Consider the following 27,258-nt stretch of genomic DNA (forward strand, 5'->3'; position numbering starts at 1 on the left):
CCTCCCGAGACAGCCCCGTGTGTGCCGCTCGTGGACACCCCTCCCGACGCTTCTCCGGCGCCCACGTCCGCCCCAGAGCCCCCAGCGCTCCACCCCGTGCGGCAGCCGCGGGCCCGAGGCCCCGGTCTCCAGCCCGGCGCACGTCACCCCGCGCCGGCGCCTGCCGCCCGGCCTCTGAGCAGAGGACGGAGGGCGTGGGGGCCGCAGCGTCGGTGCCGGGCTCCCGCGGCGAACCCTAACCCTCGCCGGCCTTCCTGGACTTCTGCCCGGCCCCAGGCTGCCCTCCCAGCCCCTGAGCGTGCCGCTGCTCTTCCCGCTCTCTGCGCAGTGCGGCCTCCCGTGTTGTATCTCCGAAAAAGGTGTATCAGCACCTTTTTTTTTTAAAGCTTTTACCTATTTATTTGACACAGAGACAGACACAGCGAGAGAGGGAGCGCAAGCAGGGGGAGCGGGGGAGGGAGAGGCAGGCTTCCCGCCGAGCAGGGAGCCCGATGCGGGGCTCGATGCGGGGCTCGATCCCAGGACCCCGGGATCACGACCTGAGCCGAGGGCAGACGCTCAACGACTGCGCCACCCAGGCGCCCCGGGATGAGCACCTTTTAAACCTGGGGTCATAAGCACGGACCCCGCTCTCACCCACTCTGGCCCCAGGAATCCGTCCTTTTCCTCAGAGGGTTTAGAGCTGAAAAGACAGGATTTATCAGCCTTTTCAACTTGGAGTTTTCTACAGGGCTTGTATTTTTCTAGTAAGCCTAGCCTTGTAGGGTTAGATATAAACAGTATGGATGCGTTTCTTTTTTTTTTTTTAAACTTAGATTTAATTAACATATAGCATATTATTGGTTTCAGAGGTAGAGGTCAGTGATTCATCAGTCTTATACAACACTCAGTGCTGGTTCCATCACGTGCCCTCCTTCATGCCCATCCCCCAGTTACCCCATTCCCCTGACCCCCACTCCCCTCCAGCAACCCTGTTTGTTTCCTATGATTAAGAGTCACTTATGGTTTGTCTCCCTCTCTGGTTTTCTTGTTTCCTTTTTCCCTCCCTTCCTCTATGATCCTCTGTGTTGTTTCTTAAATTCCACATATTGCTGAGATCATATGATAATTGTCTTTCTTTGCTTGACTTATTTCACTTAGCATAATGCCCTCCAGTTCCATCCACATCATGGCAAATGGTAGGTATTCATCCTTTCTGATGGCTGAGTAATCTTCCATCGTGTATATCTACCACCTCTTCTTTATCCATTCATCTGTCGATGGACATCTTGGCTCTTTCCACAGTTTGGCTATTGTGGACATTGCTGCTATAAACATGAGGGTGCACGTGCCCCTTCGGGTCCCTACATTTGTATCTTTGGGGTAAATACCCAGTAGTGCAATTGCTGGGTCATACGGTAGCTCTATTTTCAACTTTTTGAGGAGCCTCCATACTGTTTTCCAGAGTGGCTGCACCAGCTTGCATTCCCACCAACAGTGTAGGAGGGTTCCCCTTTCTTCACAGCCCCGCCAACATCTGTCGTTTCCTGACTTGTTAATTTTAGCCATTCTGACTCGTGTGAGGTGGTATCTCATTGTGGTTTTGATTTGTATTTCCCTGATGCCAAGTGATGCTGAGCACTTTTTCTTGTGTCTGTTGGCCATTTGGATGTCTTTGGAGAAATGTCTGTCCGTGTCTTCTGCCCATTTCTGTCTCATTGTTAGTGTACAAAGTGCAGCTGATTCTGTGCATTGACTTAATATCCTGCTACGTTGCTGAATTCCTGTATGAGTTCTAGCAGTTCTCAGGTGGAGTCTTTTGGGTTTTCAACTTAAGTACAGATGCATTTCTGTTCATTTTTGTGACTTGCAATGAGCAGCTGCCTTCCACAAGGGTGTTTTATGGATTGGGATGAGGCAGAGGTAGTGTGAGAGCCAGGCAAACAGGCACTGAATTGGCCTTTAGCTCAGCACTTTACAGCTTACGAAGTGTCTGCACATAATTTGGGTCACTTAATCCTCCCAACCGCTCTAAGGAGTGGGCAGGCAGGTTTTAGCTTCTGATGAGGAGCTGCTCACATCTGGTAAGTGGAGCAGAGCCCAGTAAGCTTCTGAGACCTGACTGGTGCCAAGAGGGTCATAGACCCTTGGAAAAGAAAAGGGCAGGGTATTCATGGTCCTCTAGGCCACCTCTCCTGGGCCCAGATTCCTAGGCTCACTTCCTACCTGTGGGAACATATCTGTGCCTTGGATTCCTCTCCTGTTTAAGTACACAGGGCGGTTGACCCTGCCAGGAAACAGGCGTGGTTCTGTCACCTCTGTAGTTCTTCTGGTTTGGGCCTCATCATGAGATGCAGCAGGTGCTTCTTAGTGCTGTGGGCTGGTTTGCCTGCAATGACCTTTCAACCCCTAGTGTGCTCTGTCTAATCGACAGTGTGGCAGGGAAGCGGGTAGCTCACTCAGCCTGTTGGTGACCTTTGTAATACCTATTTGAGTCTCACTTACTCAGAGCCTTTTTTCCCCCCTACTTTATACGTTGTTAGCTGAGTTCCAGACGAGCACTCTGTTTCTGCAGGCAGGCTGTGCACACACTCTAAGAAAGCATGAGAAGGGGGCGCCTGGGTGGCTCAGTCGTTAAGCGGCTGCCTTTGGCTCAGGTCCCTGGGATCGAGCCCCGCATCGGGCTCGTTGCTCAGCAGAGAGCCTGCTTCTCCCTCTCCTTCTGCCTGCCTGCCGCTCCCCCTGCTCGTGCTCTCTCTCTTACTATCTCTCTGTGTGTCAAATAAATAAGTAAAAAATCTTAAAAAAAAAAAAAAAAAAAGAGGGTGCCTGGGTGGCTCAGTTGGTTGGGCGACTGCCTTCGGCTCAGGTCATGATCCAGGAGTCCCTGGATCGAGTCCCGCATCAGGCTCCCTGCTCGGTGGGGAGTCTGCTTCTCCCTCTGACCCTCCCCCCTCTCATGCTCTCTATCTCTCATTCTCTCTCTCAAATAAATAAATAAATCAATCTAAAAAAAATAAAAAATAAAAAGAAAGAAAGAAAGAAGCAAGCAAGCAAGCATGAGAGACTGGGGTAGAGAAGGTCCATTTCATCTTGTCCAAACTGGAAGGCTTTGAGGTGGTGGGTGCAGAGACAAGTGTAAGCTAGGGCTGTCCCAGGCAAGCCAGGGCATGTAGTTGTCCTGGTGAGAAGGCACTGGTGCCTGAGGGAGCAGCCTGGCGATCCACAGCTCTTTCTTTGCCTGTTTGCTGACATGTTCTGGTGCTTAAGCTCTGGGTGTGATTTGAGTTATATGTGATGTGCTGGAAATTGCCCTGGACTGGTTCCTGGAAGATCTGGCTATAGGTTCTGTCCCATATTTATAGTCATGTGACTTCTTTGGGCTTCGGGGATGTCTCTTGGATGGTGGGGATAGTTTGAGGAGCACTGGCCATCCCAGACTGGAAGGAGCCAGATACTTGAATGGGCCTGTGGACCGTGGTAGGGGCTCCGGAGTTGTCGGCATGAGGCCTCATCCTTGGAGTCCTGTGCAGAGCCAGGCTGCTGCAAGGGCCGCTGCCATCCCTTACCTGACCATGGCCTTCTTCATATTGCTCACCTAGTATTCAGGGTTGGGCCGTGTGGGGTTCTGGTTCATTCTGTCACCATTTATCTCAATTCAGCAAGCCTTCATGGAGTTCCTGCTTTATCTAATAAGCACTGCACTAGATCCTAGAAGCACAGAGACGATTAAGAGGTGGACCCTGCACAGTCTGGTGGGGGAACAGAGGCTAAACTAACAGTCACACTCCGGTGTGATAAGGATAGTGGGAGAGGCGTGTACAACTTGCAGAGGCAGATGGGGGGGTGAGGGACAGGACTGGGGAATTAGGGGCTGGCGAAGGGCATTCCAGGCCCCTGGGCCTGGTGCTGTGTGGGCTGTCCAGGTTCTACCAGAGGGACCTTTGTTATGGGAGTGTGAGTGAAGAGTCACTCACTGCTGGGAAATGAATTGGGGAATGATGAGATGCAGCCCGAGTCCTTACTGCTGCAACGGCATCTAAGAAAGCAGAAACTGGTACTGGGGACTGCGGCCAGGGGCAGTTACCTTTCTGGCCTTGCCCCTTCTGAGGCTTGGGGTGCAGCCAGGGCCTTGTGCTTTAGTGTAAAATAATTCAGAGTTAGCATGCTCCTCTGTGAAAGGACGTGGGTGTGGCCCCTCTTGCTCAGCCCTCATGGGTATCTGGAGGGTCTGGGGCTCTTGTGATGCTGGGTTTAGCCTGCAGTCTTGGGGCAGCCGTGCCTGGGCTCTGGCATGTTACATTCCCTGCCATCCCTTGCTTCAGCCTTGGTGCTTGCAGCCTCCGAATCATGAGGCCTTTCTCTCTGCTTCTCCAGTTTATTGGCTAGAATAGCTCACAAATCTTTCCTTTCCTTCCCTTCCCCTTCCCCTTCCCCTTCCCTTTCCCTTCCCTTTCCCTTCCCCTTTCCCTTCCTTTCCCTTTTTGAATGCTTATGTCTCAGAATAATCATTGTGGGTCAGCTTTGGCCATTTTCCTTCTTTGTCTGCGGCGGTGGTGCTTCTGAATCCATGAACACCACTGGAACTTTGCAGCAAACCTTGCTGTCCTTTCACTCGCTCCTGCCCTTCTGCTCCTATTAAGTAAAGCATTTCTTCATATTCTATATGTAACCTATCTCCAAGTTTTACATATGTTGGAAATAGTCTCTTTTATCTTCTGGACTAAGTGCTATTTTTTTCTCCTGAAAAAGCTGTGGGAAGCTGATGATCTGTTAACATAAATAGTTAAATTTAATCTAGCAAGTATGTACTTCTTCATGTTAGGTGGAGCGGACTCCTGGGGCCAGGGCTATTGGCAGGAGAGTAAGGGCATGGGGACAAGCAGGTGGCGTGGCACAGTGAGCAGGAGAGCTGTGGAGAGTAGCTGCTCCTTGATCCCAGAATGACCTCAGCATGCCCATCTGCCTGGTCTGTCGTGTGGGCTGGGCACAGTGCAGAGGGCTTTGCAAATGTTCACTCGGCCCGTATGTGAACAGTACAGTGGTCCGTGCTTTATAGACAGTGAAACAGGTGCAGAGAGGGAGGTAGCTTGCTCTCACTGCACAGCTAGTACTTGCTGGAGCCTGCATTCCAATTCCAGGCTCAGCAGTCTGCGTTTAGTCTACCCCTTCTCAGCCTTGGCTCTACCTGAGTCTCTAGGGCAGGGCCATCCTGGGCACTGTCTGGTGTTGGGCAGTGTCCCTGGCCTCCACCCGTTCAATGCTAAGAGCACCCCTTTCCCCAGGTTGTGACAACTAAGAGTGTCTCCAGACAATGCCAGATGTCTTGGGCACACAGTTGCCCCTGGTGAGTACCCTGCCCTGCCCTAGCTGCCTCATCTTCAAAATGCCACCTTCCTAGGATATGGAGAAGAAGGAACCCTCCTACACTGCTGGTGGGAATGCAAGCTGGTGCAGCCACTCTGGAGAACAGTATGGAGGTTCCTCAAACAGTTAAAATAGAGCTACCCTATCACCCAGCAATTGCACTATTAGCTATTTACCCAAAAAATACACAAAAACACTAATTCAAAGGGATACATGCACCCCTTTGTTTATAGCAGCACTACCAGCAGTAGCCAAACTGTGGAAGCAGTCCAAGTGTCCATCGACTGACGATGGATGAAGAAGTGGTATATATACAATGGAATATTATTCAGCCATAAAAAGGAATGGAACCTTGGTATTTGCAACAACATGGATGGAGCTAAAGAGTAATAATGCTAAGCAAAGTAAGAGGAAGAAAAATACCATATGATGTTGCTCATATGTGGAATTTAAAAAACAAAGGAGCAAAGGAAAAAACAAAAGAGACAAAGCAAGAAACAGACTCTTTTAAGTATAGAGAATGGATGGTCCCCAGAGGGGAGGAAGATGGGGGGATGGGAAACAGGTGGTGGGGATCAAGGAGTGCCCTTGTGATGAGCACCAGGTGATGTGTGTAAGTGTTCAATCACCGTATGTTAACTATGCTGGAAGTAAAATGAAAACTTAAAGTCAGGGCGCCTGGGTGGCTCAGTTGGTTGGCCATCTGACTTGATTTTGGCTCAGGTCATAATCTCAGGGTTGTGAGATGGAGCCCCACGTCAGGCTCTGTGCTGGGCGTGGATCCAGCTTAAGATTCTTTCCCTCTCCCTCTGCCCCTTCCATGCCCTCCCTCTTTCTCCCTCTCAAAAACAAACAACAACAAGAAACCAAAAACAACTTAAAAATGCATGACAATAATATAAAAGGAAGGTTAAAAATAGAATTGACAGTGTAGTAAAGTATTTGCAACTGGGGGAGGCGGTAAAAGTAATTATTTGTATTAGGCTATATTAGGTAAGGGATTTACAGTTTAGTCATGTAACTGTATAAAGCTTTGTATGTGATTGCAATAAGTTTATAAAGGAAACAATGGGGTAATCAAACAGTGCCACCTTCCTGACTGGGGCCGGGAAGAGCGTAGCAGCCGCCTGCCACTTTGGTCATGAGAACGTTTAAATACAGGGACAAGCTGACAGCATGGTCCTACGTAGTTAACTGTCCCGATACCCACACCTAGACCCACCCACTATGAATATCTTGCTCTAGTTGTTCCTATTTCTACTTGAAACCATATATTTTGTTGTCATTGGACCATTTGAAAGTAAGTTGCAGACATTTTGACACAATCTAAACATTTCAACATGCATCCCCTAAACATCGTTCTCACTTAACTTAATCGCGCCTGGGAGCGTGAGCAGTCATTCCCGAATGTCTGTGGTACTCTGACCAGCTTGTCCCAGGACTGGGTTTATAGGGGCTTTCCTGCAGCCTGAGGTGCGCCCAGGCGTCTTGTCCGTCTACCCTCCCAGTCTACAACGGTCTTCCCACATTTTTCCTATGATTGTTTTTTAACTTATTGTTATAAAAAATTGCAAATATTGGAGTGCCTGTGTGGCTCAGTTGGCTAAGTGTCCAATTCTTTTTTTTTGGAGAGAGAACTCACGCAAGCAGGGGGAGGGGCAGAAGGAGCTGGAGAAACAGACTCCCCGCCGAGCAGCGAGCCCGCCGTGGGACTCGTCCCAGGACTCCCGGGATCATGACCTGAGCTGAACGTAGTAGGCGTCTAGTTCTTGATTTCGGCCCAGGTCATGATCCAAGGGTCATGGGATCGAGTCCCATGTCAGGCTTCTCGCTCAGTGGGGAGTCTCGTCTCCCTCCCCCTCCGCTTGCTCTCTCTCAAATAAATAAATCTTTAAAAAATCTTGCAAATATTTATAGAAGCAAAGAATTGATTAACGACTGTGCCTAGTACCAGTGTTCCCAACTCATGAATCCTAATGACTTTCTGAAGAGGCCAGGCTGTTTAAAGGATGCCCCGCACCCTGGAGCCACTTGTTGGACTTGCTCAGGGCCACTGACAATGAGTGCTGAGCTCCAGTGGCTGGCGGCTGGTGGCTGTTGTCAGTTCTTACTCAGTGGCCTTGCAGGCTCCTTGAGGTCAGAATCACAGCACGGCCCTCACTGGCCCGAGCTCCAGGCATCGCAGCGCTCCCTGGCTCTCAGGCACCAGCCTTGGGCCATCTTGCCAGTTCCTCACACTTGCCTTGAATCCACTTGGCTCCATCACCCAGCACCCTCCTCCTGGACTGACCTCCCCAGCACAGTGCCCACTCCCTGCAGGAAAACCCCAGGGCCCCTCGGGATGCTCTGCCTGACTCTGGCTCACTTTGCTGCCTGCTCTTTTTGGGCACCCCCCACCTATGAGCATACAGTATGTTTTCCAGCCTTTCACATAGGCCTCTCCTCCCCAGAAATGCCCTGTGCTGTCCTGGCTTCAGGCCTCTACTGAGTCCACATTCTCTGTATAGAAGACCTTCTCTGGTGTTCATGTAGAGGTCCTACTCACTGCCAGGTAGCAGCGCCCTCCCTCCCTTGTGCCCCATGCTGTCCCTGTGTCTTGGCTTTGCATCTGTCCGTGGCCCCTGGTTGCATACAGGACCCAGTGTCACACAGGGCATCTCTGGTAGGGTTTGTGTGATGGGTGTATGTGGCAGAAGGTTGGAATCAGGTGAGGAGTACGGGGAGGGAGGGGCTGAAGGCCTTGACGACAACAGGCAGGGGCTGGACGGAGCCTGGACAGAGATGCGTCTGAGGGGAGCGGATGGTGCGGGCAGCGCTTTCCTTCCTGGCACACCTGCTTGTTGTCACAAACCCTTGGGATCCCATTGTGGAACCAGCCATGCTGCAGGGACTCTCTAATGTTCTGAGTGACTGTCCACCAGATATCTGTGGTCACAGATGCTCATCCTCTGGGCTTCCTCTTCTGCTGCTGAGCCTCAGCATAGCTGTGTGCATGTGGCCGAGTCAGGTTGTGCGGGCCAGAGGGCTGGGGCGGGGGGAGGGGGCTGTGCTATCCTGCTCTCTTGCACAGGAAGCCTAGGGGCTCTTCCTGCCGCTGGTCCTCACCTCCTGTCTGCCTGCGCTGCCGTTCTCGCCTCTGTGGGGTTTCCTTGAGGATCTGCACTCGCTGTGTGTGGCCTTGCTGAGCAGAGGTTTTCTGTCAGCCTGTGTTCTCTTGGGACAATAGGTCATGGACCTTTTCCTTTGACTTTTGTCTTGTTTTGCAGTCCTTGAAATGGTCTCCAGGGCTGTGTGTTTTGGCCAGAAAATGATTGGAAAGTCAGTCCTTTATTTGGTCCAGGGTTCATGATAAAAATGTTAACATCTGTGCCATGGGTCATGACTTACTATGCGTAACCTTTTTTTTCCCTAAAAAGAATTTGCAGTTGGCAGTTTGTGGCTGAGGAACTCTTAAGACCCCATAATTCAAGTAAGATTGGGAGACCAGGGTTGTCAGTGAGCGTAGGAGAGCCATGTTTCTGTGGTCACTGGAATAAGCCAGCGCTGTGCCGTCCCCGTGGTACCTGTGGCGCGTCTTCCGCTTGGCCTTCCCTGCCGTCCTCCAGGTCTCCGCCGCTGGGGTCCTAGCAGGTGTCCTCAGACGACCACCTACACAGGGTCCCTTTTACTGCCTCTGGTCTTCTTGAGTCTGACGTCTTTCTGATTGTGTGATGAAGCATTATTGATCATTCCTTTGGGAATTCAGCATGACCTCCTGAGGCTGGTGGTCAGTGGGCTGAGCAGCAGACAAATCGGGAGAGGTCCCAGGGCCCCGAGGAGAGGGTCCAAGGCGGCGACGGAAGGGATGCCCAGAGGTGGGCGTTTCTAATGACCTGTCGTGGTGCCCCGAGGCAGAAGCTCCTGGTGCGAACAGTGTGGCCTTGCCTTCTCTCATGTCATTCTTGGATCTCGGCCTTGCTCTCCAGAGGAGGGATTGTCCCGCATTCCTGAACCAAACATGTAGGCCTGGCCCCGAGCACATCCCTGCAAGTGCTGACAGGCGCTGATGGCATATTTGGGTACAGGGAGGTACGGCTTGCCCCTCGGCTCCAGGCCTGTGTGACCCTGTGCTGTTTGCTCCCTTTGCAGTCACAGCTCTGCGGCTTCCACTCTGCCCTGCTGCACAGCAGGCGGAACCCCTGGCGGTCCCCCCCTGCCTTCCCCAGGAGAAACCTCAGGGTCCTGCCCGCAAGTTGGTGAGTTCTCCACAGCCCCAGGTGCCCTCTAGGGCCCGTGCCTCTTGCCAGGCAGGGATGGAAGACCTCTCTTGTGGGGCCCAAGGCTGGACTTCTCTGTGCTTCCACCCCCAAGACAGATGCGTCTGCTCCTCTGTGTGGTGGCTTGGGGTTGGTAGCCCCCTGCCCCTGCCAGGGACTGGCGCCCCCGGGGCGGGACTCCCCGACAGCAGTGGCATGAGCACACCGAGGCTAGAGCCGTGAAGAAGGGTGGGACCACTGTGGATGGGGCCAAAACAACAGGGAGAGGAAGCGAGAACTGGACGTAGGAGGGTTCCAGGCCTGAAGCCAGTGGGCAGGACAGCGGGGGAGTGAGGTGGGGAGCGTCAGGAGGCTAGACTCAGGCCTGGCGGGCCACAGTGAGTTACCCAAGCATGCACTCGCTGCCTGGTGACCTTGGGGCAGGGGGCTCCTGTTGGGCTCCTGTTGGGCTCGCCCTTAGTCCCCATCACCTGGCACTTGGCAGTTCAGTTGGGCGACAGTGGTTGTAACTCCGTGCAGCATAGGAGGCCCTCGTCCGGTGAGGATCTCAGCTCTGCCTGTGAGCTGCTTCCCGTGAGGCCAAAGAGCTGCTTTCTTTGCTCACTGGCCCCTTGGAGCCTGGCATCCAAGGTATCCATGGGGCTCGGGCAAGGTGACTTGGAACACACTAGTGACCACTCGGGCCTCTGGAACCGGGGCTGCCTGCAGAGGCTTCTCGTAGAGCTGCAGCTCCCTGGGGTGGGCCAGGTTCTGTCTGAGAGTGCCCCTCAGCCTGTGGGCAGCAGAGGCCCCAGAGCCCAGGCCCGGTGGGCAGACAGGAAGTGACCTGCACCATGCCCCTCTGTCTCCCTCCAGGTCCTTCAGACCCCAGCCCCTATGGAGGAAGGCGCTCTCTGCCACGATGCTGGGGGTACCCCTGCTACTTGGGGCCCGCTATTTCACAGCAGAGCCTCAGGAGAAGAGAAGGATGAGGCTTGTAGTGGACGGCGTGGGGCGCTTCAGCAGGTAGAAGGAGCGGGGGCACGGCACGGCTTTCTCCCCTGCCCCCCCACCTGTCCTGAGATGTGCGGAGCCGGAGCTGGGGCTGGGAGGGGCTGCAGGGTTTTGCTGGAACCTTCCAAGCTGCCTTCCAGACGTTCCAGTACTGCCAGGTCCACGTGGTCGTAGTGCCAACGAGCCATGCCCACCAGACGTGGCCTCTTACAGACCCTTCGGATCACCCTCGGCCAGCTGGAGGGAGAGCTGGTCAGGTTTTTGCCGGCTGGTGGGCAGACGGGAAGCTGCTTCCTCCTCTTCCTCTTTCTTCTCACCTCCACTCCCCCAAGGAGAGTTGGCACCCAGAGGGCTTTGGGGCTCAGAGGGGAGGGCTGCCATCCCTCCTCCAGTCCCAGTGGACTGGTCTAGAGATGGATAATGTCTGGTCATTAGTATTAAGGGTGCCTTAAACTGAAGGCCCTTTTCATACTCCCTTATCTACCCGTGCAAGATTCTTGGGGGGTAGGGGTGATATTCCTGTTGGAGGAATTCCTACAGCCAAGAAATCCTGAGAACCAGCTCTTGGCCTTGAGTGAAACCTCAGTCTACCCAAACGCACTGTTGGGCTGGACTGGGGGGTGCACATGGTTGCCCAGGGAAGTGGTTCATCCTCCTTGCTTGAGGAGGCTGTGGGGTTGGGGGCTGCAGCTCTGAGCACCTGCAGCCTCTCCAACCTGGGTCCATCTCTCAGGGGAAGGCTTAGGACTACTAAGGCCTTCGGGCACTTAGCCAGAAACTTCCCTGAAATTTATGCTGATGGAGGCCATGGTCGGGTGGATGGCTGAATGCTTGACCACTTCCTGCCACGAGGGCACGACAGACTGGTCACTTCCTAACTCCTTGATGGTGGCCCCGCCCCTGCACACCTGTCTCCCTCGGTGGTCAGGTTTGCCTAAAGCACCTCGTTGCCCTCCTGGGCAGGTTCTGGGTAGTGAGTTCTCTGTCCTGTAGGGTTGTCCAGTCTCCCAGTCCTGAGGTGGATGAGGGCAGAGCCTGGAGTTGGCTCTGTCTTTTCTTCTGTGGCTCTCCACTGTGTGGGACTGGTGGGGACGGTCCCCAAGCAGCCTGCTTCCGAAACGCACACTTGGCATGTCTGAGCTCGTCTCGCGTCCGCCTCCTACGTACCGCTCTCGCCCAGGGTCAGATGCCCCATCGCAGGCGCGCCTGCCCTCTCGGCTTCCTTCCTGAGGAAACGTATTTTCACAGCTTGCTTTCAGGGGCTGAGCTGGGGTTGGAGGGAGGCAGCCACAACTATTCTTTTCCCAACGTGTTCTTGTCAGCTGTAAGCCCCAGCCATTGCAGGACAGGCAGGCTGGGCCCAGGGTGACCACAGGGCCTCCGGAGTCAGGGTCAGTGTGTGTGCCGGAGCCCAGGGATGGAGCACAGGTGGGGAGCACGTCGGGGCTGGCTTCACCAGGGGGGTCGGGAGCTTGTTCTGTCGTAGGAGAGCGATCAGAACACGTCACGAGTGTGTGAAGGCTCGGAGATGGGCGGCAGGAAGTCTGCATCAAAGTCCACGCTTTCTTACCCCACCCCTTGTTCAATTTTAACTTCTCAGAAACCTGTGGGCTTTTTTTTTGTTTTTGAATACAGTTTCACATGTCCAGAAAAGCTGTAGGAATTAGACAAATGAGTTGTCAATGTGTTCCATTGTCCCTGCAAGCTGGGGTGTATCTCCTAAACAAGGACATTGTCCATAAGCACCATCAGGACACTGGTGCGTTATGAGCCTCTGACTACCTGTCGCCAAGCATCCCAGCAATAACCTTTTTAGCACAAGGATCCCGTACCAGGCCCATCTCTAATTTCCTGCCACCTAGAACAGTCCCCCCCGTGTCTCCTTGGCTCTTATGGCTAAATTTGAGGTCAAGCATGGTCCCCAGACTCCCATGTGCGCCCAGGCTTATCAGTTTCCATGGTTCCCTAGGACAAATCACAGAACTCAGGAAAGTGCTGTACTTTTGATTAAGGTGTTGTCATAGCAAAAAACGATACAAATCAGGGGCGCCTGGGTGGCTCAGTCATTAAGCGTTAAGCGTCTGCCTTCGGCTCAGGTCATGATCCCAGGGTCCTGGGATCGAGTCCCGCATCGGGCTCCCTGCTCGGCGGGAAGCCTGCGTCTCCCTCTCCCACTCCCCCTGCTTGTGTTCCCTCTCTCGCTGTGTCTCTCTCTGTGAAACAAATAAATAAAATCTTTAAATAAAAAAAAAAGATACAAATCAGAATGAGCCCAAGGAAGAGATGCACAGGGTGAGGCCTGGGAGAGCCCAAATTCAGAGTTTCCATGTCCTCAAAGACCTGTGACACCCCTACTCCCGCCCCGTCGCTGACATGCCACAGTGCATGCCGGTCATTCTGTGAGCGTCGGTGTGCACGGTTTCCACGGGAGTCTCCTTCTAGGCGTGATTGAATCATTGGCCTCCGACTGAGCTGCCTCCAGTCTCCCTCCCTCCCCCAGCTGGGCTGACCTCTGGCAATCTGAGCACATCATCAGCATGCACTGCCCGGGCCCATCACCAATCCCAGACACTCCTGTCACTCGGGAGATTGCAGGCCTTCAGAGGCCACCTGCCAGGAGCTGGGACAGAGGCTGGGCCTTTCTGGCTGAAGTTAATTCTTCACTACACGTGACCTTGACACATCGGGAGGCTTATAGACCAGTGATGTTGTCCAGCGGGGGTCAGCAGACTGTGGCCAAACATGGCTGCTGCCCGTTTGATAAATAAGCTTCCTTGGACCTGTGGTCTTGTCTGCTGTGCACGTTACCTGGGCTGCTCTCACTGCGACAGCAGAGGGGAGGCCGTATGGCTCAGAAAGCCCAAAATCTTTACCCTCTAACTTCATAAAGAAAAATGTTGCCGCCCCCTTTTGTAGAAGGCCCCCCCCCATTTGGGTTTGTCTGAGGTTTGCTCGTGGTTGGATTCAGTTGGTGCATTTTGGCACGTTCTGCACCCCCAGGGCGGTGCGTGGTTTGTCCGGCCCCTTGTCTTGGAGTGGCGTTGGGGTCGGTTCCCGTTGCCCTTCTGCCCACTGGCTCAGCAGCTCCCAGGACTCCTTAGGTGAATTCATTCTTACTGGGGCCCCACGTGGTGGTTTTTGTAGTTCAGCTGTACCACGTCTGTTAGTTGCCATTCTACTATAAGAAAACTTTCTCTTCTCCCCATTTGTTTGTATCAGTCTGGACTTACGGATTTTTTATTTGTGTGGATTGATCTCTGTTGATGTCGGTTGTTTTTTTGTTGTTCCAGGTTTAGCCTTTGTGATGATTTTTTATTTCCTAGTTTTTATTTAAATTTCAGTTAACATACAGTGTAATATTACTTTCAGGTGTAGATCCTTTTATCTCTGACATTTTATTGTAAACAATTTCAAACAGCGGAGTTGGAAACACTGTACAGTGAACCTCGATTTCGCCATTACCTCTTCAAATAGTTGTTGTTAACTCCCACCTTGAGTCCTCTTGCAGTGTCTCCATTTCTGGAGCATTTTATTCCTTCTTGCACTGAGATGCTCCAGGCTCGTCTTGTTCTCTCCCAGACCTGGATTCAGCCATTCTCCCGGAAGCCTGGTTCCTTGGAACGGAGAAGGGTCTTTTTTTTAAAAGATTTTATTTATTTATTTGACAGAGAGACACAGCGAGAGAGGGAACACCAGCAGGGGGAGCGGGAGAGGGAGAAGCAGGCTTCCCGCAGAGCAGGGAGCCCGATGCGGAGCTCGATACCAGGACCCCGGGATCATGCCCCGAGCCTAAAGCAGACGCTCAACGACTGAGCCACCCAGGCGCCCCTGGAGAAGGGTCTTAAGGACCAGGGCTGTGCTTGCTGCTCTGGGCAGTCTGCGCCCAGGCTGTTTGGCTGTGTGGCTGTGTGCATGTGCACACTTACATGTGTCCATCTCTGTATCTAGCCATACACACCACACCTCCATTCACGCAGGTATTTCCCAGTACAGAGATCATTCTCATCTACTCCTTTCTCCAACTGGCAGAATCTTGGCTTTCCTTGTCCATAATTTAGTGACTTATTTGATCGGTGACTGAGTGTAGCAGCTACCCCTGCCCCTTTGCAGACCTTGCATTCCCTTTTGGACTGAATTATTCAGGAAGGAGGGAAGCCCCCCTCCCCCGCTTTGTATCTCTAGGGAGCTCAGAGAATTCCTGTGTCCTCGCTCCCCCTGCCAACCGTGCTCTGTTCACAGATAGTCCCGTTTGTTCCCTGGCTCCGGCTGGGGGTGAGTGGGACAGAGCCCATTCATTTGTGGAGTGCAGTGCGGCACGCATAAGGCACGCGCTGACCTGACACTGCTCGAGCATGCTCCGTCACCACAACTGCTGGGAGTAGCATATACCCTAGCAGGGAGGCAGACCGGTCCGGAACCCGGCAGCCTTTTCCTTCCTCCCTTTCAGCTCTCACCCTCCTGTGGCGGGGCTGGCTGGGAGGCAGAAGATAGAGGTTTGGCTTGACCAGTGGCCCCAGGTCCCCTCAGGGCTTCTTCCTTGAGGAAGAGGAGCCCTACAGCCCTCTCATGAAGGTTTGAGGGTCTGCGGTCTGTGATGCTGGAGGCGGGACTCAGCCCTGGTTCCTTCCCTCCCCAGACCCAGGGCTGCCTGTCCATAGCCTGGGCCCCGGGGAGTGAGTACCCTTGCCAACATAAGGAGGGGCCCGGGTCCCCAGGACAGTGGAGAGCACTAGGAGCCCTGCTCTGGGATCCAGCTCCCTGGAGGCTGCTGTCCAGGGACACGTGGAGAGCACCTGGGGGCTCGGCAGGGCGCGCAGTGCAGAGGGGCCTGGGGCAGGGCATGCCTGAGCACGGGAGCTGGGGACAGCCGCTCACTAGCCATCGCCGCTGCACAGGTCTTAGGTGCTGTAAGAGAGCAGTAAGAAGCCTGGTCCTTCGGGCCTGACCTGAGCGCCCCCCACCAGCTCTTGCCCCTCCCGTCTGTGCTGGGTGCTCGGTGGTGCGTGTCCGGGCACAGGGGTGGTGTGGACCAGTAGCTGAGACCGCCCTGCTGGCAGTGCTAAGAGCAAGGCCAGACCAGAGCCTGTCCTCTCCCTCCTGGTCCAGCCTGGAAGCCCAGCAGCCCCTGCCACATGCTCAGTCTGGGCCGGGGGTTCGGGGCGGGGGTGGGACGGCTCTGAGGCGCTGTGCCTGCCGAGAGCTGAGGGCAGCCTCCGTCAACAGGTCTCTGAGGATAGGCCTACAGATCTCCCTGGACTACTGGTGGTGTGCAAACGTCGTCCTGCGTGGGGTGGAAGAGGTTTGTCCCTGCATCCTAGCCACAGTGGGCTCGGCCTCACAGTGGGAGAAGGGGGGGGGGACGGTGACACGCTAGATGAAGGTGGGTGCCGGGGGAACTGAGGAGGCGCCTGCCCGCCCGCCCCCATCCCTTCCCTCCATGCCTGTGGTCAGAACAGCCCGGGGTACTTGGAGGTGATGTCTGCATGTCACCAGCGGGCGGCTGATGCCCTGGTCGCCGGGGCCATCAGCAACGGGGGCCTGTACGTGAAGCTGGGCCAGGGGCTGTGCTCCTTCAACCACCTGCTGCCCCCGGAGTATATCAGGACTCTACGTGTGCTGGAGGACAGGGCCCTCACGCGCGGGTTCCAGGAGGTGAGCCCTGCACTTGGGCTGGGGGCTCTGGCAGTGCCCCACGCCCTCCCCGCCCCACGCTGCTCCAAGAACCCTCTCCTGCCAGGTGGACGAGCTGTTCCTCGAGGACTTCCAGGCCTTGCCCCACAAACTCTTTCGGGAGTTCGACTATCAGCCCATCGCCGCCGCAAGCCTGGCCCAGGTGCACCGAGCCAAGCTGCACGATGGCACGGAGGTGGCCGTGAAGGTACATGGGGGCCCGCTCTGCACTGCAGCGGGGTCTGGGCCGGTGCTGGCAGCCCTGGGTCTTCCCTGCACCCTCGCCCAATGCAGGTGCAGTACATCGATCTGCGGGACCGCTTTGACGGCGACATCCACACCCTGGAGCTCCTGCTCCAGCTCGTCGAGTTCATGCACCCCAGCTTTGGCTTCAGCTGGGTCCTCCAGGTAACTGCTGCCCAGAGACGGGCCGGAGCAAGCAGGGTCTGCATGTTATGTGCCGGGGTGGGCTGGTCCCCAGCCTCGACCCCCAGCTGCCCGTGTGGCCCCCAGGACCTGAAGGGCACCTTGGCGCAGGAGCTGGACTTCGAGAACGAGGGCCGAAATGCCGAGCGCTGTGCCCGGGAGCTGCAGCACTTCCGCTATATCGTGGTCCCCCGCGTGCACTGGGACACGTCCAGCAAGGTGGGCTGGGCCCCCTCCTGGGTGGGGACGTGCAGCCCTGCTGAGCTCAGCCACTTGCTCTCTCCCAGCGTGTGCTGACGGCTGAATTCTGCGAAGGCTGCAAGGTCAGCGATGTGGAGGCCATCAAGTGCATGGGGCTGGCGGTGAAGGATGTGAGTGCGCGTGCATCAGCGTGTGGACGTGGCCGGGCACGTGTGCGCCCCAAGCGCAGGGTGATGGTGGCCCGGTCCTGTTCTCTCCCCAGATCGCAGAGAAGCTCATCCAGGCTTTTGCGGAGCAGATATTTTACACAGGCTTCATCCACTCGGACCCCCACCCTGGCAATGGTAGGAAAAGTCCCCGGGGGTGGGGGTGGGAGTCAGGGTTCAGGGGACATGAGCTGACACGCCGTGTCCCTAGTTCTGGTGCGGAAAGGCCCCGACGGGAAGGCCCAGCTGGTGCTGCTGGACCACGGGCTCTACCAGTTTCTGGACAAGAAGTAAGGCGGGGAGCCGGGGGGGGGGGGTGCTGAGGGGGCAGGGCCCCGGTGCCCGGGCCTTACTGCTGGCTTCCCGCAGGGACCGGTCGGCCCTGTGCCAGCTATGGCGGGCCATCATTCTCAGGGACGATGCCGCCATGAAGACACATGCAGAGGCACTCGGAGTGCGAGGTGAGGCCGGGGTGTGCGGGCCTGGGGGCTTGTGGGGCACGCGGTCCTGGCTCACCGCCCCCCAGACTACTTCCTCTTCTCCGAGATGCTCATGCAGCGGCCCGTACGCCTGGGGCAGCTGTGGGGCTCACACCTGCTCAGCCGGGAGGAGGCAGCCTACATGCAGACCATGGCGCAAGAGCACTTTGAGGACATCATGGGGGTGCTCAAAGCCCTGCCACGGCCCATGCTGCTCGTGCTGCGCAATATCAACACCGTGCGTGCCATCAACACCGCCCTGGGCACCCCTGTGGACCGCTACTTCCTCATGGCCAAGAGGTGGGTGCTGGCTGGCGGGATGCCCGGGGGTGGGAAGTGGCGGATGGAGTGGGATTGGGCCAGGCTGACTGTGTCTCTGGGCAGTGCGGTCAGGGGCTGGACCCGCCTGGCAGATGCAGCGTACCAGAGCCTCTACGGTGCCAGCCTCCTGCGCCACAGCAGGGTCATCTGGGAAATGTTCAAGTTTGAAGTGGCCCTGAGGTGAGGAGATGGGAGGGGGCGGGCATCCAGGGCAGGTGGTCGAGACCTGCTCCCCACCAACCTGTGACCCCTCTGGCCTCCCACCCAGGCTGGAGACCCTATCGATGCGGCTCACCGCCCTCCTGGTTCGGCTCTTGGTCCACCTGGGCCTCCTGCCTGAGACCCAGGGGCTCTCTGAGTACTTGGAGACCTAGGGAGTCCCGGAGGCAAGAGCTCATCCAGCGCCGGACCGACAGAGCTGGCCAGGGCTGGAAGTGCACACACCCCGAGACCTGGGGCGCTGAAGCAGCTGTGGCCTAGAGTGTGTGTGTGTGGGGGGGGGGGGAACACCATGGGGCTCTGACCACAGCCCAGCCAGGAGGCCTGACAATGACCACAAGCTCTTCTCAAATCAAACATCTTTTCCTTGTGTTTTGTACAAAAAGGGGTGGGGACAGTGCACAGGGGTGGTGGTGGCATCCGGGACCCTAGAAGTGGGCGGTGACACGGTCAGTCTCCAACAGGTCGTCCAGGATCTGCAGGGAGATGGGGCTGGTGAGTGGGGGGAGGGCCAGGTGGGGAGGGGTGGGCCACGCGGGGCAGGCCGGGGGCTCACAATGTCAGGCGTGGTGCCGATCTTCTTGGCCAGTTCGCCACGCTCCATAGTGCTCAGGTACAGGTAACGGTTGAGCAGCTCCCCATCCAGAACGTTCCGCACGGCGTTCTGCAGGATGCGCCGGTCCACATGCAGCATTCTGGGAAGACATGCAGGCTGTATAGGGTGACGGGACACGGGTGGGGGGCGGGGGACGCACACTCACCGGAAGGCCCTGGGGTTGAGGCCGGCGTGGTGGGGCAGCATGGTGGTCAGCGCATTCTGCAGCATCAGCAGCCGCCGGTACGTCTTCTCCTGCATGGGCAGCAGGAGCCCGATGCCACCGTCCAGTGTGGCTGCAGGAGGCACCGGGTGAGTGAGGCTGACCGCCCCGCCCCACACGCCTGCCCGTCCGGCCCGGGACTCACCAAACCAGGTGATGTGCTTGTTTTCCCACACCACCGACTTTTTGCTCGGTCCCTCCGCAGCGCCGCGGCACGGCGTCCTCCAGAACGTGTTCACGTGGGCACCCACGTGGAAGTCTGCCCGCCGGAGCAGGCGCATGCCCCCGAAGCTCTCTTTGGCTAGGCCAGAGGGAGCTCAGGTCATTGCCTGCCCAGCGCCAGCCCCCGCAGAGGGGAAGAGGGAATACTCACCTTCTGGCAGGTACATGTACACCATGAGGTTGCGGTCACGGTCAGACACTGGGGAGCAGAGCCCAGGGTTAGCCCAGCCACCCCCGAAGTCTCTGAGCCCCGAGACCCCCCCCCCCCCAGGCCCTGCGCTCACCCAGGAAGCCCAGCTGGGCGTTGTCCACCATGAAGTCCACGCTGTACACTTCCAGGGGCTTGGCATCCTGGGGACGGGGGACGGACGTCAAGGTCAGCCCGTGGCCAGCACCCACCCAGCACAGGGCCTAGGCCGCACAGGTACCCGGGACACGAGGCTCAGTGTCTTGCTCTCCTCCTGGTAGCGCAGCAGCGAGATGCTCTTCATGACGTCGGCTGCCAGAATGAAGTTCTTGACGCTAATCATCTGGTGGATGTAGAGCTGGGTGTCGATGAAGGCCATGCCCGTCAGCTCGCTCGCCCGCAGGCTCCACAGGAAGATCTAGGGGGACAGCAGCAGTGGGTGACAACGGGCAGGCAGCGGCAGGCCCCGGGGTGAGCGGGAGGGCTCACCTTCTGACCAATGGCGGACACCAGGTGCCCATTGCAGTGGCACAGAGCAGTCACAGGCCCCTTCTGCTCCTTCTCATACAGGACTTTGAACTTGTTCTTGGTCAGGGGCTGGCCAGGCTCAGGCACCACCTCGATCACATCCATGATGAGGATCTGCCGGGGAAGGAGGGTGGGTGATGTGCAGGGAAGGGGCCGGGGCTGCCAGGCACTGCCCACCCCCACCAGCCGTCCCCTTACCCGCCCTCGGCACGTGACCTCCTCCCCCTGCATGAGGCAGGTCCCAGCAGCCACGTAGCCCTTGAGGCCTGACACTGTCTCCTCGCTGCGCAGCGACACGGTCTTCATGCAGGTCACGTGCTCCCACTCCTCCAGCTCGATCCTGCACGAGGCAGAGTGAGGACGCCGCCTCCCGGGGGGGCCGCCGGTCCCCAGCCAGACCCCAGCCTCACCTGGCGTTGGGGATGGCCTCCCAGCTGACCGGGGAGATGAGCTGGATGGAGAAGGCCTCCTGCTGGGGGTGGATGTATCGCTCGTCTGCAAGGACACGGGCTGACGGTCAGGGCGGGCAGCCTCGCCAGCAAGGCCCACTCTGGGCATCACGTACCCCTCTCGATGGTCTCGAACTCCTTCTCCTCGCCGGTCATGCGCGGGATGCGGGTGCACGGCATGTTGGTGCTGGTGGCGACTGCGTACACCTGCGAGAGCGGAGCGCGTCACGGGCGTGCGAGAGGCCACGCCCAGAGGGTCCCTGGCCCTAAGAGGACGGGGTCAGACCTTGGACTCCACGTGGTAAGCCACGTAGTGGGCAGTGCAGCGCAGGGGGATCTTCCTGACAGGCCACGGGGCATCGTAGGACAAGTAGGCAGGCAGGACACTGATCCTCAGCTCACCCTGGTGCGTGGGGGACAGGGGCCGGTGAGCCCTGGTATCCGCCGAGGGCAGGGCAGGCAAATCCGGGCTTCCGAGGGCTCCACGAGGCCAGCCCTCAGCTCTACCGGAACCGAGGTGTGCAAGGGACTGAGGCGTGCTGTGCCGTGCTTCACGGCCTTCCCGTCCCTTCTCTCAGGATTCCCCAGGGCTGGCATGCTGGCCACAGACATGGTCTGGGCCCAGAGGAAGCTGGAGGCTGCCGGCCAAAGGTTACCCACACACCGGCCAGGCCAGAGTCTGCAGACAGATGAGGGGACCCCTACTGGGCCCTGGCTGTTGCCCCTCACCCGTAGCCCTAAGAGCATCAGCACCTCCAGAGCACCTGCCACATTCTGCTCACGGGTCCTCACACTGACGTCACAGATGAGGAAACGGGGCTCAGAGAGAATGAGCACCTGGCCCAGCGTCACACAGCTCCTCAAGGGCAGAGCAGTGACTGGAACTGGAACTGGCCCCCGCAAACAGGCGCCCTCAGGGGCTGCAGCCGCCACGCCCGCCTGCCCTGCCCTCCAAGCCTTCCCAGTCTCTCACCTCTTTGACCTCGGCCTTGTCCACCTGCTGGACACCCCGCAGGGTCCCCAGCACCTCCTCCTGACCCAGGCAGGGCAACACGGGGCCCATAAGCCTTGGAGTCTCCCTACCTGTCTGTTGAAATACAGGAAGCCACGGGGACAGTTGACGTTGTGGAACGGGGCAAAGGAGTCAATGGGACCGTCGATGCCCATGGGGTGCAGCCGCAGGGCCCCCCGGCCAGTCACCAAGAGCCAGTGAGGCGAGGGGCCACAGATGAACACCTGAGGGCAGGCACTGTGAGGTGAGGCCCCACCTGCCCCACCCCGGGCCCCCCGAGAGCCGCCTGCCTACCCCTGAGTAGCCATAGATGTCCTCGAAGTACCGGAACCGGGCCACGCGGCCCCGGGCCCCAGCCCCCTCCTCAGCACCTCCGCCTTCCACTTTCTTCTTGGACGGCTTCGGCTTCTTCTCACGGAAGTTGATGTTGTGAGGGACCTGGAGGGGGTGGTGCGCCATGAGGGCCGGGTCGTGCCCCCAACCCCGTTCCACATCCACCCCATGCCCAGCTCAGCCCCGTCACTGCACCTTCTTGAAACGGACTTTGAGGTTTCCCTGGCCGAGCTGGGAGTCGTGCGGGAAGGCCTCGTAGATGAGCAGCTCCTGGTCCACGTGCACCTGGGGGGCAGTGCAGGGTCACCAGGGAAGTGGGGGCACCCGGCCTGGCTGCCGCGGGGAACAAAGGGCCCACACTCACCAGCAGGTAGGGCCTGCTCTGGCGGCTCCCCAGGGCCACCAGCAGCACCTCCTTGACGAGGGGCAGCTCCCCCTGGCGCGTGGCCTCCTCCTTTCGGGCCTCGCCCTGCGTGGTGGGCTGACCGAAGGAGCTGTCCACCAGGACCCTCTGCCCGACGGGAAAGTTCTTCACCAGGAACACCAGCCGCCAGTCGGGGAGCTGGTATATCTGTGTGGGGAGTGGGGTTAGCGGCCACAGGAAGCCGGGGACAGGGAGCCGCACCGGGCACAGGGTCCCACGCACCTCCATGGTTCCGTTTTCCCGCACCAGCAGGCACCAGTGGGTGGGCTCCGCCCGGAACGGGGTGGGGTCCCGGTCCGCAGGGGGCTGGCTATTCCTGCGGGCCTCCTCCTTGCTGGGGCTGAAGAGGGAGCCCGAGTCCCCGTACAGCATCTCCTCTTCATCATCCACGGTGGGGCTAGAGGCCGGGGCCGGCACACAAGTCACACGGGGCCTGCCACAGGCCCCCCTGGCCCCAGCCTGTGCCGTGACTGCCCCCACGTACCTGGTTTCCGAGCCCTGGCCCTCTGCCTCGGAGCCACTGCGGCCCCCCAGCTCATCGCGGGCCCCGCCCAGGCGGCTCTCAGTAGTGAACATGCCGCTGACGTCTCGGTACACGCACAGTGTGATCACCTTGGACTGCTACAGGGACAGGGACGGGCTCAGCACGGGGTGGGGGGGGGAGAGTCAGCAGGCTGCGCGCATGGCCGGGTGCTTACATGGTGCAGCGGGGGCTTGTGCAGCGCCAGGCGGTGGTGACGGCCCCCATACGAGTCGCTCTTGAGCAGGAACATGGTGACATGGCCCTCAGCGCTCATAATAACCACGTAGGGGTCAGCCACGGCACACTGCACGATGGGGGAGCCCAGGTCCACGGGGATGAAGTGTAGCTGGTTCACTGTGGGCACAGGATGGTCAGTACCGGGTGGTCAGCACCCACCACCCTTGCCTGGCCGCCTGCCCGCCCACCCAAGCCCACCTCCTTCCAACAAGCGGATGCCGAGCGGCGACACCTGCACGATGTAGCGATTGTCCCCAATGTTGCCAGCAAAGACCGTGGGGCCCTGTGTGGCAAAGCCACTGGTGTCCAGCTCCATGATCTCCTGCCCTGTCTGCAGGATCTGTAGGTGATGGGAGAGTGAGGCACACCCTCCACGGCGGGGACCCCCACGCCGCCAGGCTGCCAGACCCCTACCCCTTACCATGGTGGAGTCTTCCCGGCTCAGGATAAGGAAGCCGTGTCTTCGTCCATCATCGTCTGCCTCGAGGGCGCTGGGCTCCTGCTCTGCCCCCTCCCCCTTGGCAGTCTCCTCCTGTGACAGCAGGAAGAGCAGTGATCGCACCACCCAGCCGGGGGTGCCTGCCTCAAACAGCCTGGCAGAGCCCTGTCCTGGGCCCCACCGCCTCCAGGCCACCCCCAAGCTCAGGCTGAGTCCACACGGAGGGCAGCACTGGTCCCCTGCCCCACTCGGGACCTCCTGGTCAGCCTAGGCTCCACCTACTTGCTCCTTTCGCACAGGGGCAATGACTGTCCACATGTCGTAGCAGCCGGGGAGTTCAAAGGTCGTCACCACCTGGGGCCGGATGCTCTTCTGGAATGACAATGGGGGTGTCCATCCACCCAGGTCCCACCAGGAGGCCCCCCTCCCCCACCCCCACGTACCTGTAGCACTGACAGGGCCCCATTCTTCCCGTAGCCGGAGCACACCACGATCTCCAGGTCTGGCTCGGGGCTGTTCTGAAACTGCACGGGTCTGAGAGTCAGGGCAGGCCCCCGCGGCCCCCTGCCGCCCATCTCCCTGCACGGGTCTGAGAGGAAGGGCAGGCCCCCGCGGCCCCCTGCCCCCCATCTCCCTGCACGGGTCTGAGAGGAAGGGCAGGCCCCCGTGGCCCCCTGCCCCCCATCTCTCCACCCGAGGGCACCTCTTCGGAGAGGAAGGCAGGCTCGCCCATGGCAGCGTTGGCACAGGGTCCGATGTTGAGGATGCTGTCACATACCTGCAGACACAGCCGTGCTCAGGCCAGCCAGGGTGGGAGGCCCCCCCCTCTGGGCCCCAACCTCACCTCAAAAGAGTAAGTGGCCAGCTGTGTGCCTGACTGGGCCTCGCTGCCGTATACTTCAATCTCGTCCACCTCGTCCTGCGGCACAGACTTGCCCCCTGCAGCAGACACAGGCCCCGCGAGCCCACCCTGGTTGCCTGGCCCCCAGGTCTAATCCGACCAGCCCCCGCCTGCCCCCTCCAGCCCTGGTTCTCCGTCGTCACCTGACCAGCCCACTGTGGAGTCCACTCGCTTCTTCTTCGAGGGAGGCTCCTCCTGGGGGGGGGGGGACGGGGGGCAGTGAGCAGCCCTCTGAGGCAGCCCCCCGCACAAGGGGCTCACGTCCCAACAGGCCCCAGGCACCCACCTTGTCGGCAGCCTCTCGGACGGCACTAGCTGGGGGCTCCTGCAGCTTCTCTGTGTACTTGAGGAGGAGCGAGTTGCCCAGGCGAGAGCCAAGGAACAGGTACCCCGGCTCCATGGTGACCATCTGAAGACAGTGGGTGCTGAGGGTGCAGCCAGGCCCACCCCCAGGGCCGCTGCCCCCACCCCCCTCCTTCAACTCACGCTAGTGGTGAGGACGCTGGCAGCGGCCTTGTCGAAGTGGAAGGCGCGGACGCTGCGCATGCCATCAGTGATGAGGGTCAGCACATAGCTGTGGGAGGGGGAGCACTGAGCTGGGGGGCGAGGCTGGGGGGCAAGGGTGGGAGGGCATGGGGCTCACCGAAGGCGGGGAGACGCACATCTCACCGCCCTTGAGGGAGATGACCATCTTGTCGTAGGAGATGAACGCCGCCTGCGCGCAGTCCAGGGTGATCCTCACGCCCTCCTGGGTGCCTGTGCAGGACACAGTCAGGTCCACGGCCCCCACCACCCCTGCCCCTCGGCCCTGCCCCTACCCACACTCACGAAGGGGAAAGGCAGTGGTGCCGGTGGTGAGGCCGTTGAGAGCCACACCGTACGGAGGGACGCTCTGGTTCAGGTAGAGCAGCGAGTTGACCGCGAAGACCACCACCCCACCTGGAGAGGGACAGGCTGGTGGGCGGGGCTCCGCACCCTTGCACTACGCCCCCCACCCCCACGGCCCTCACCTATGGGCTTGGGCACCGCAAGGGCCTGGGTGCAGTCAAAGGGGAGGCTGGTGAGGGACCAGATGACCGGGTGGACCTTCTGTGTGATGTTCAGGGAAATGGCCACGATGGAGCAGGTGTCCTGCCGCACAGCCACCCGTCTGGGGGACAGACAGGTAGGTCAACCAGGGCTGGGGGGCCTGGTCCCTCCCCCGCCCCCCGGAGCCCCAGCCCAGGCCTTGGCAGCTTCAGCCCACGGCACCAGGGCCTCACCCTGGCCAGGTCTGGTTGGGCTCAAAGAGGATGAGCAGGGTGGGCTCGTAGTAGCCATGCAGGAACTGCAGGTCCACGATGTTGAGCAGCTTCTCGTCCAAGCCCCGCACGTCAATGATGTAGCTGGGCAGGAAGCTGGACCTCTGCCTGGGGGCAACAGGCTTCAGTGGGCAGAGGAAGCAGGGAACACCGGCTCAGAGAGCCCCTCCCCCGCTGCAGTACTCACCCCTCCCCCATTAGCCCCTCGTGCTCCTCGGCCAAGCTCTCCCTGCGGAAGGGCAGCACCACCAGGCGCGTGCCGTAGATGAGCATGGCTGCACAGCGTCCGTCAGGGTCCACCCGCACCCGCGGCGTGTGCACATTCTGCACAAACCCATCCTGGGGGCAGAGGGCATCATTAGGCAGGCCTGGGGATGGGAGGCCCAAGGGGAGCAGGGGGGGCTGGGGGTGTGGCCTGGCCCTACCCGCAGCTCGGGCTCCTCAAAGTAGTGCAGAGACAGGGTCTTCAGGTCATGGGTGCCCGGGTCATACTCCACCACCGACAGCTGGAAGGCAGCAGGTCAGAGCTGGTGCCCACCCACAGCCTGGCAGGCCCTCCCACCAACTCCCACCTCCAGGCTCATCGCCTAACCTTGGCGTCCTTAAAGCTCAGGAGCAGGGCGTCCCGCTTGGCACCCACCAGCTGCACACTGGCCATAGACATGACGTTGCCGAAGAAGGAGAAGGAAGCCACCAGCTCCAACTTCTCCCGGTGTTCCCGGTGGGCCTTTCCCTCTGGGGGACAGGCCAGTGGGTCCAGGTCTGGGCCCACACCCCAGCCCCCACAGTCCCAGGCCTGTGGCCAGGGCAGCCACCCTTGTACGTACCTGTGCTCCTGTCATTTTTGGTTGGTGCCTGGGAGGAGAAGAGGAGGGTGAGCAGTAAAGCCACACACCTGGCAGCCCCACCTCATGGGGGGACAAGGAGAAAAGGCCACGCAGGGCCAACCCCACCCAAACCCTCACCACGGCGCAGACCACGCTTCCAGGCACTTCTGGAGACAGCCGCGCACAGCCCAACCCAACATACACAAACACGCTCGTACCCTGGTCCCCCACGTGGCCACAGGGCTTCTCAGAAAGCCCCCGCTCACCGCTTCCCCAGCAGTCCACTCACTAGCACGCATGGGCGGGGGGCGGCGCAGGGGGGTGGAGGGAGAGAGCACCTCAAGCAGACTCTGCACTGAGCCCAGAGCCAACAGAGGGCTCAATCTCACCACCCTGCGATCAGGACGTGAGCCGAAATCAAGAGTCGGACACTCAACTGACTGGGCCTCCCAGGTGCTCCATAAAGTTTTAATGATGAGAAAGAAGATCATTTTTAATAATACACTTGTGCTACGGGGAAAACATCCTGGAGAGAGCTGCTTGAGAGAAGCCATGTAAGTAACTCATTACAGAAAAAGCATCTTATACATCCCATGCCTACTTCACAACAACCATAGAAACTCCAGAGCCAGAGGACTTCACCAGGAAAATTCTACCAAATGTTTCAGAAATGATGACTAACTTAAAAAACACCAAAGAAAACCAAAATGAAACCAAAAATCCCACTGGTCCCAGGCTGATGGCACCTCAGGAGGTGGAGGCCCCCTTGACACGGATCATGCACGTGGGACACAAAGTCGAAGCCGACGACTCCTTGCAGTATCTGCCAAGGAGCCGGTGACGTGTGGAAAGGGTACTACATCACAACCAGAGTCGTTCCGGGAAGGCAAAATTAGTTTAACACAAGAACACCCATATTATCGAGGTTACGGAGAAAAAT

At 58.5% G+C, this 27,258-nt stretch overlaps 2 protein-coding genes across 6 annotated transcripts in view; one reads left to right on the forward strand and one right to left on the reverse strand.

The window, feature by feature from the left end:
* The window catches only part of ADCK5 (aarF domain containing kinase 5), an 18,941-nt gene extending 467 nt beyond the window's left edge, over positions 1–18,474 (forward strand). Inside the window, exons 2-15 of one of the 5 annotated variants that reach the window (XM_025871346.2) lie at positions 9,475–9,581; positions 10,458–10,607; positions 15,819–15,894; positions 16,047–16,247; positions 16,333–16,473; positions 16,560–16,673; positions 16,779–16,910; positions 16,979–17,062; positions 17,155–17,236; positions 17,310–17,388; positions 17,468–17,559; positions 17,625–17,877; positions 17,962–18,078; positions 18,167–18,474. In XM_025871346.2, the coding sequence (XP_025727131.2) occupies positions 9,475–9,581; positions 10,458–10,607; positions 15,819–15,894; positions 16,047–16,247; positions 16,333–16,473; positions 16,560–16,673; positions 16,779–16,910; positions 16,979–17,062; positions 17,155–17,236; positions 17,310–17,388; positions 17,468–17,559; positions 17,625–17,877; positions 17,962–18,078; positions 18,167–18,272 (1,734 nt within the window). In that variant the 3' untranslated portion in view covers positions 18,273–18,474. The remainder of the gene's footprint in view (positions 1–9,474; positions 9,582–10,457; positions 10,608–15,818; positions 15,895–16,046; positions 16,248–16,332; positions 16,474–16,559; positions 16,674–16,778; positions 16,911–16,978; positions 17,063–17,154; positions 17,237–17,309; positions 17,389–17,467; positions 17,560–17,624; positions 17,878–17,961; positions 18,079–18,166) is intronic. The other 4 variants (XM_073893401.1, XM_025871347.2, XM_073893402.1 and 1 more) reach the window with 4 other exon arrangements.
* Positions 18,462–27,258, reverse strand: part of CPSF1 (cleavage and polyadenylation specific factor 1) — a 14,105-nt gene continuing 5,308 nt past the window's right edge. Inside the window, exons 2-37 of the mRNA XM_025871345.2 lie at positions 26,319–26,346; positions 26,084–26,226; positions 25,917–25,997; positions 25,679–25,830; positions 25,453–25,599; positions 25,201–25,340; positions 25,019–25,129; positions 24,853–24,946; positions 24,677–24,764; positions 24,477–24,599; positions 24,334–24,385; positions 24,134–24,228; positions 23,993–24,067; positions 23,733–23,813; positions 23,572–23,661; positions 23,272–23,382; positions 23,049–23,190; positions 22,789–22,967; positions 22,575–22,711; positions 22,313–22,487; positions 22,031–22,237; positions 21,862–21,951; positions 21,628–21,771; positions 21,405–21,557; positions 20,608–20,724; positions 20,438–20,528; positions 20,283–20,367; positions 20,071–20,212; positions 19,834–19,986; positions 19,586–19,762; positions 19,442–19,508; positions 19,309–19,356; positions 19,081–19,236; positions 18,879–19,008; positions 18,674–18,812; positions 18,462–18,593 (exon numbers count right to left, since the gene is read on the reverse strand). Of these exons, the coding sequence (XP_025727130.1) occupies positions 18,546–18,593; positions 18,674–18,812; positions 18,879–19,008; positions 19,081–19,236; positions 19,309–19,356; positions 19,442–19,508; positions 19,586–19,762; positions 19,834–19,986; positions 20,071–20,212; positions 20,283–20,367; positions 20,438–20,528; positions 20,608–20,724; positions 21,405–21,557; positions 21,628–21,771; positions 21,862–21,951; positions 22,031–22,237; positions 22,313–22,487; positions 22,575–22,711; positions 22,789–22,967; positions 23,049–23,190; positions 23,272–23,382; positions 23,572–23,661; positions 23,733–23,813; positions 23,993–24,067; positions 24,134–24,228; positions 24,334–24,385; positions 24,477–24,599; positions 24,677–24,764; positions 24,853–24,946; positions 25,019–25,129; positions 25,201–25,340; positions 25,453–25,599; positions 25,679–25,830; positions 25,917–25,997; positions 26,084–26,226; positions 26,319–26,346 (4,191 nt within the window). The 3' untranslated portion in view covers positions 18,462–18,545. The remainder of the gene's footprint in view (positions 18,594–18,673; positions 18,813–18,878; positions 19,009–19,080; positions 19,237–19,308; positions 19,357–19,441; positions 19,509–19,585; positions 19,763–19,833; positions 19,987–20,070; positions 20,213–20,282; positions 20,368–20,437; positions 20,529–20,607; positions 20,725–21,404; positions 21,558–21,627; positions 21,772–21,861; positions 21,952–22,030; positions 22,238–22,312; positions 22,488–22,574; positions 22,712–22,788; positions 22,968–23,048; positions 23,191–23,271; positions 23,383–23,571; positions 23,662–23,732; positions 23,814–23,992; positions 24,068–24,133; positions 24,229–24,333; positions 24,386–24,476; positions 24,600–24,676; positions 24,765–24,852; positions 24,947–25,018; positions 25,130–25,200; positions 25,341–25,452; positions 25,600–25,678; positions 25,831–25,916; positions 25,998–26,083; positions 26,227–26,318; positions 26,347–27,258) is intronic.

This window comes from Callorhinus ursinus, unplaced genomic scaffold (genome assembly GCF_003265705.2).
Source record: "Callorhinus ursinus isolate GAN/ISIS: 27379988/994484 unplaced genomic scaffold, GSC_fseal_2.0 scaffold5, whole genome shotgun sequence".
Taxonomy (NCBI): domain Eukaryota; kingdom Metazoa; phylum Chordata; class Mammalia; order Carnivora; family Otariidae; genus Callorhinus; species Callorhinus ursinus.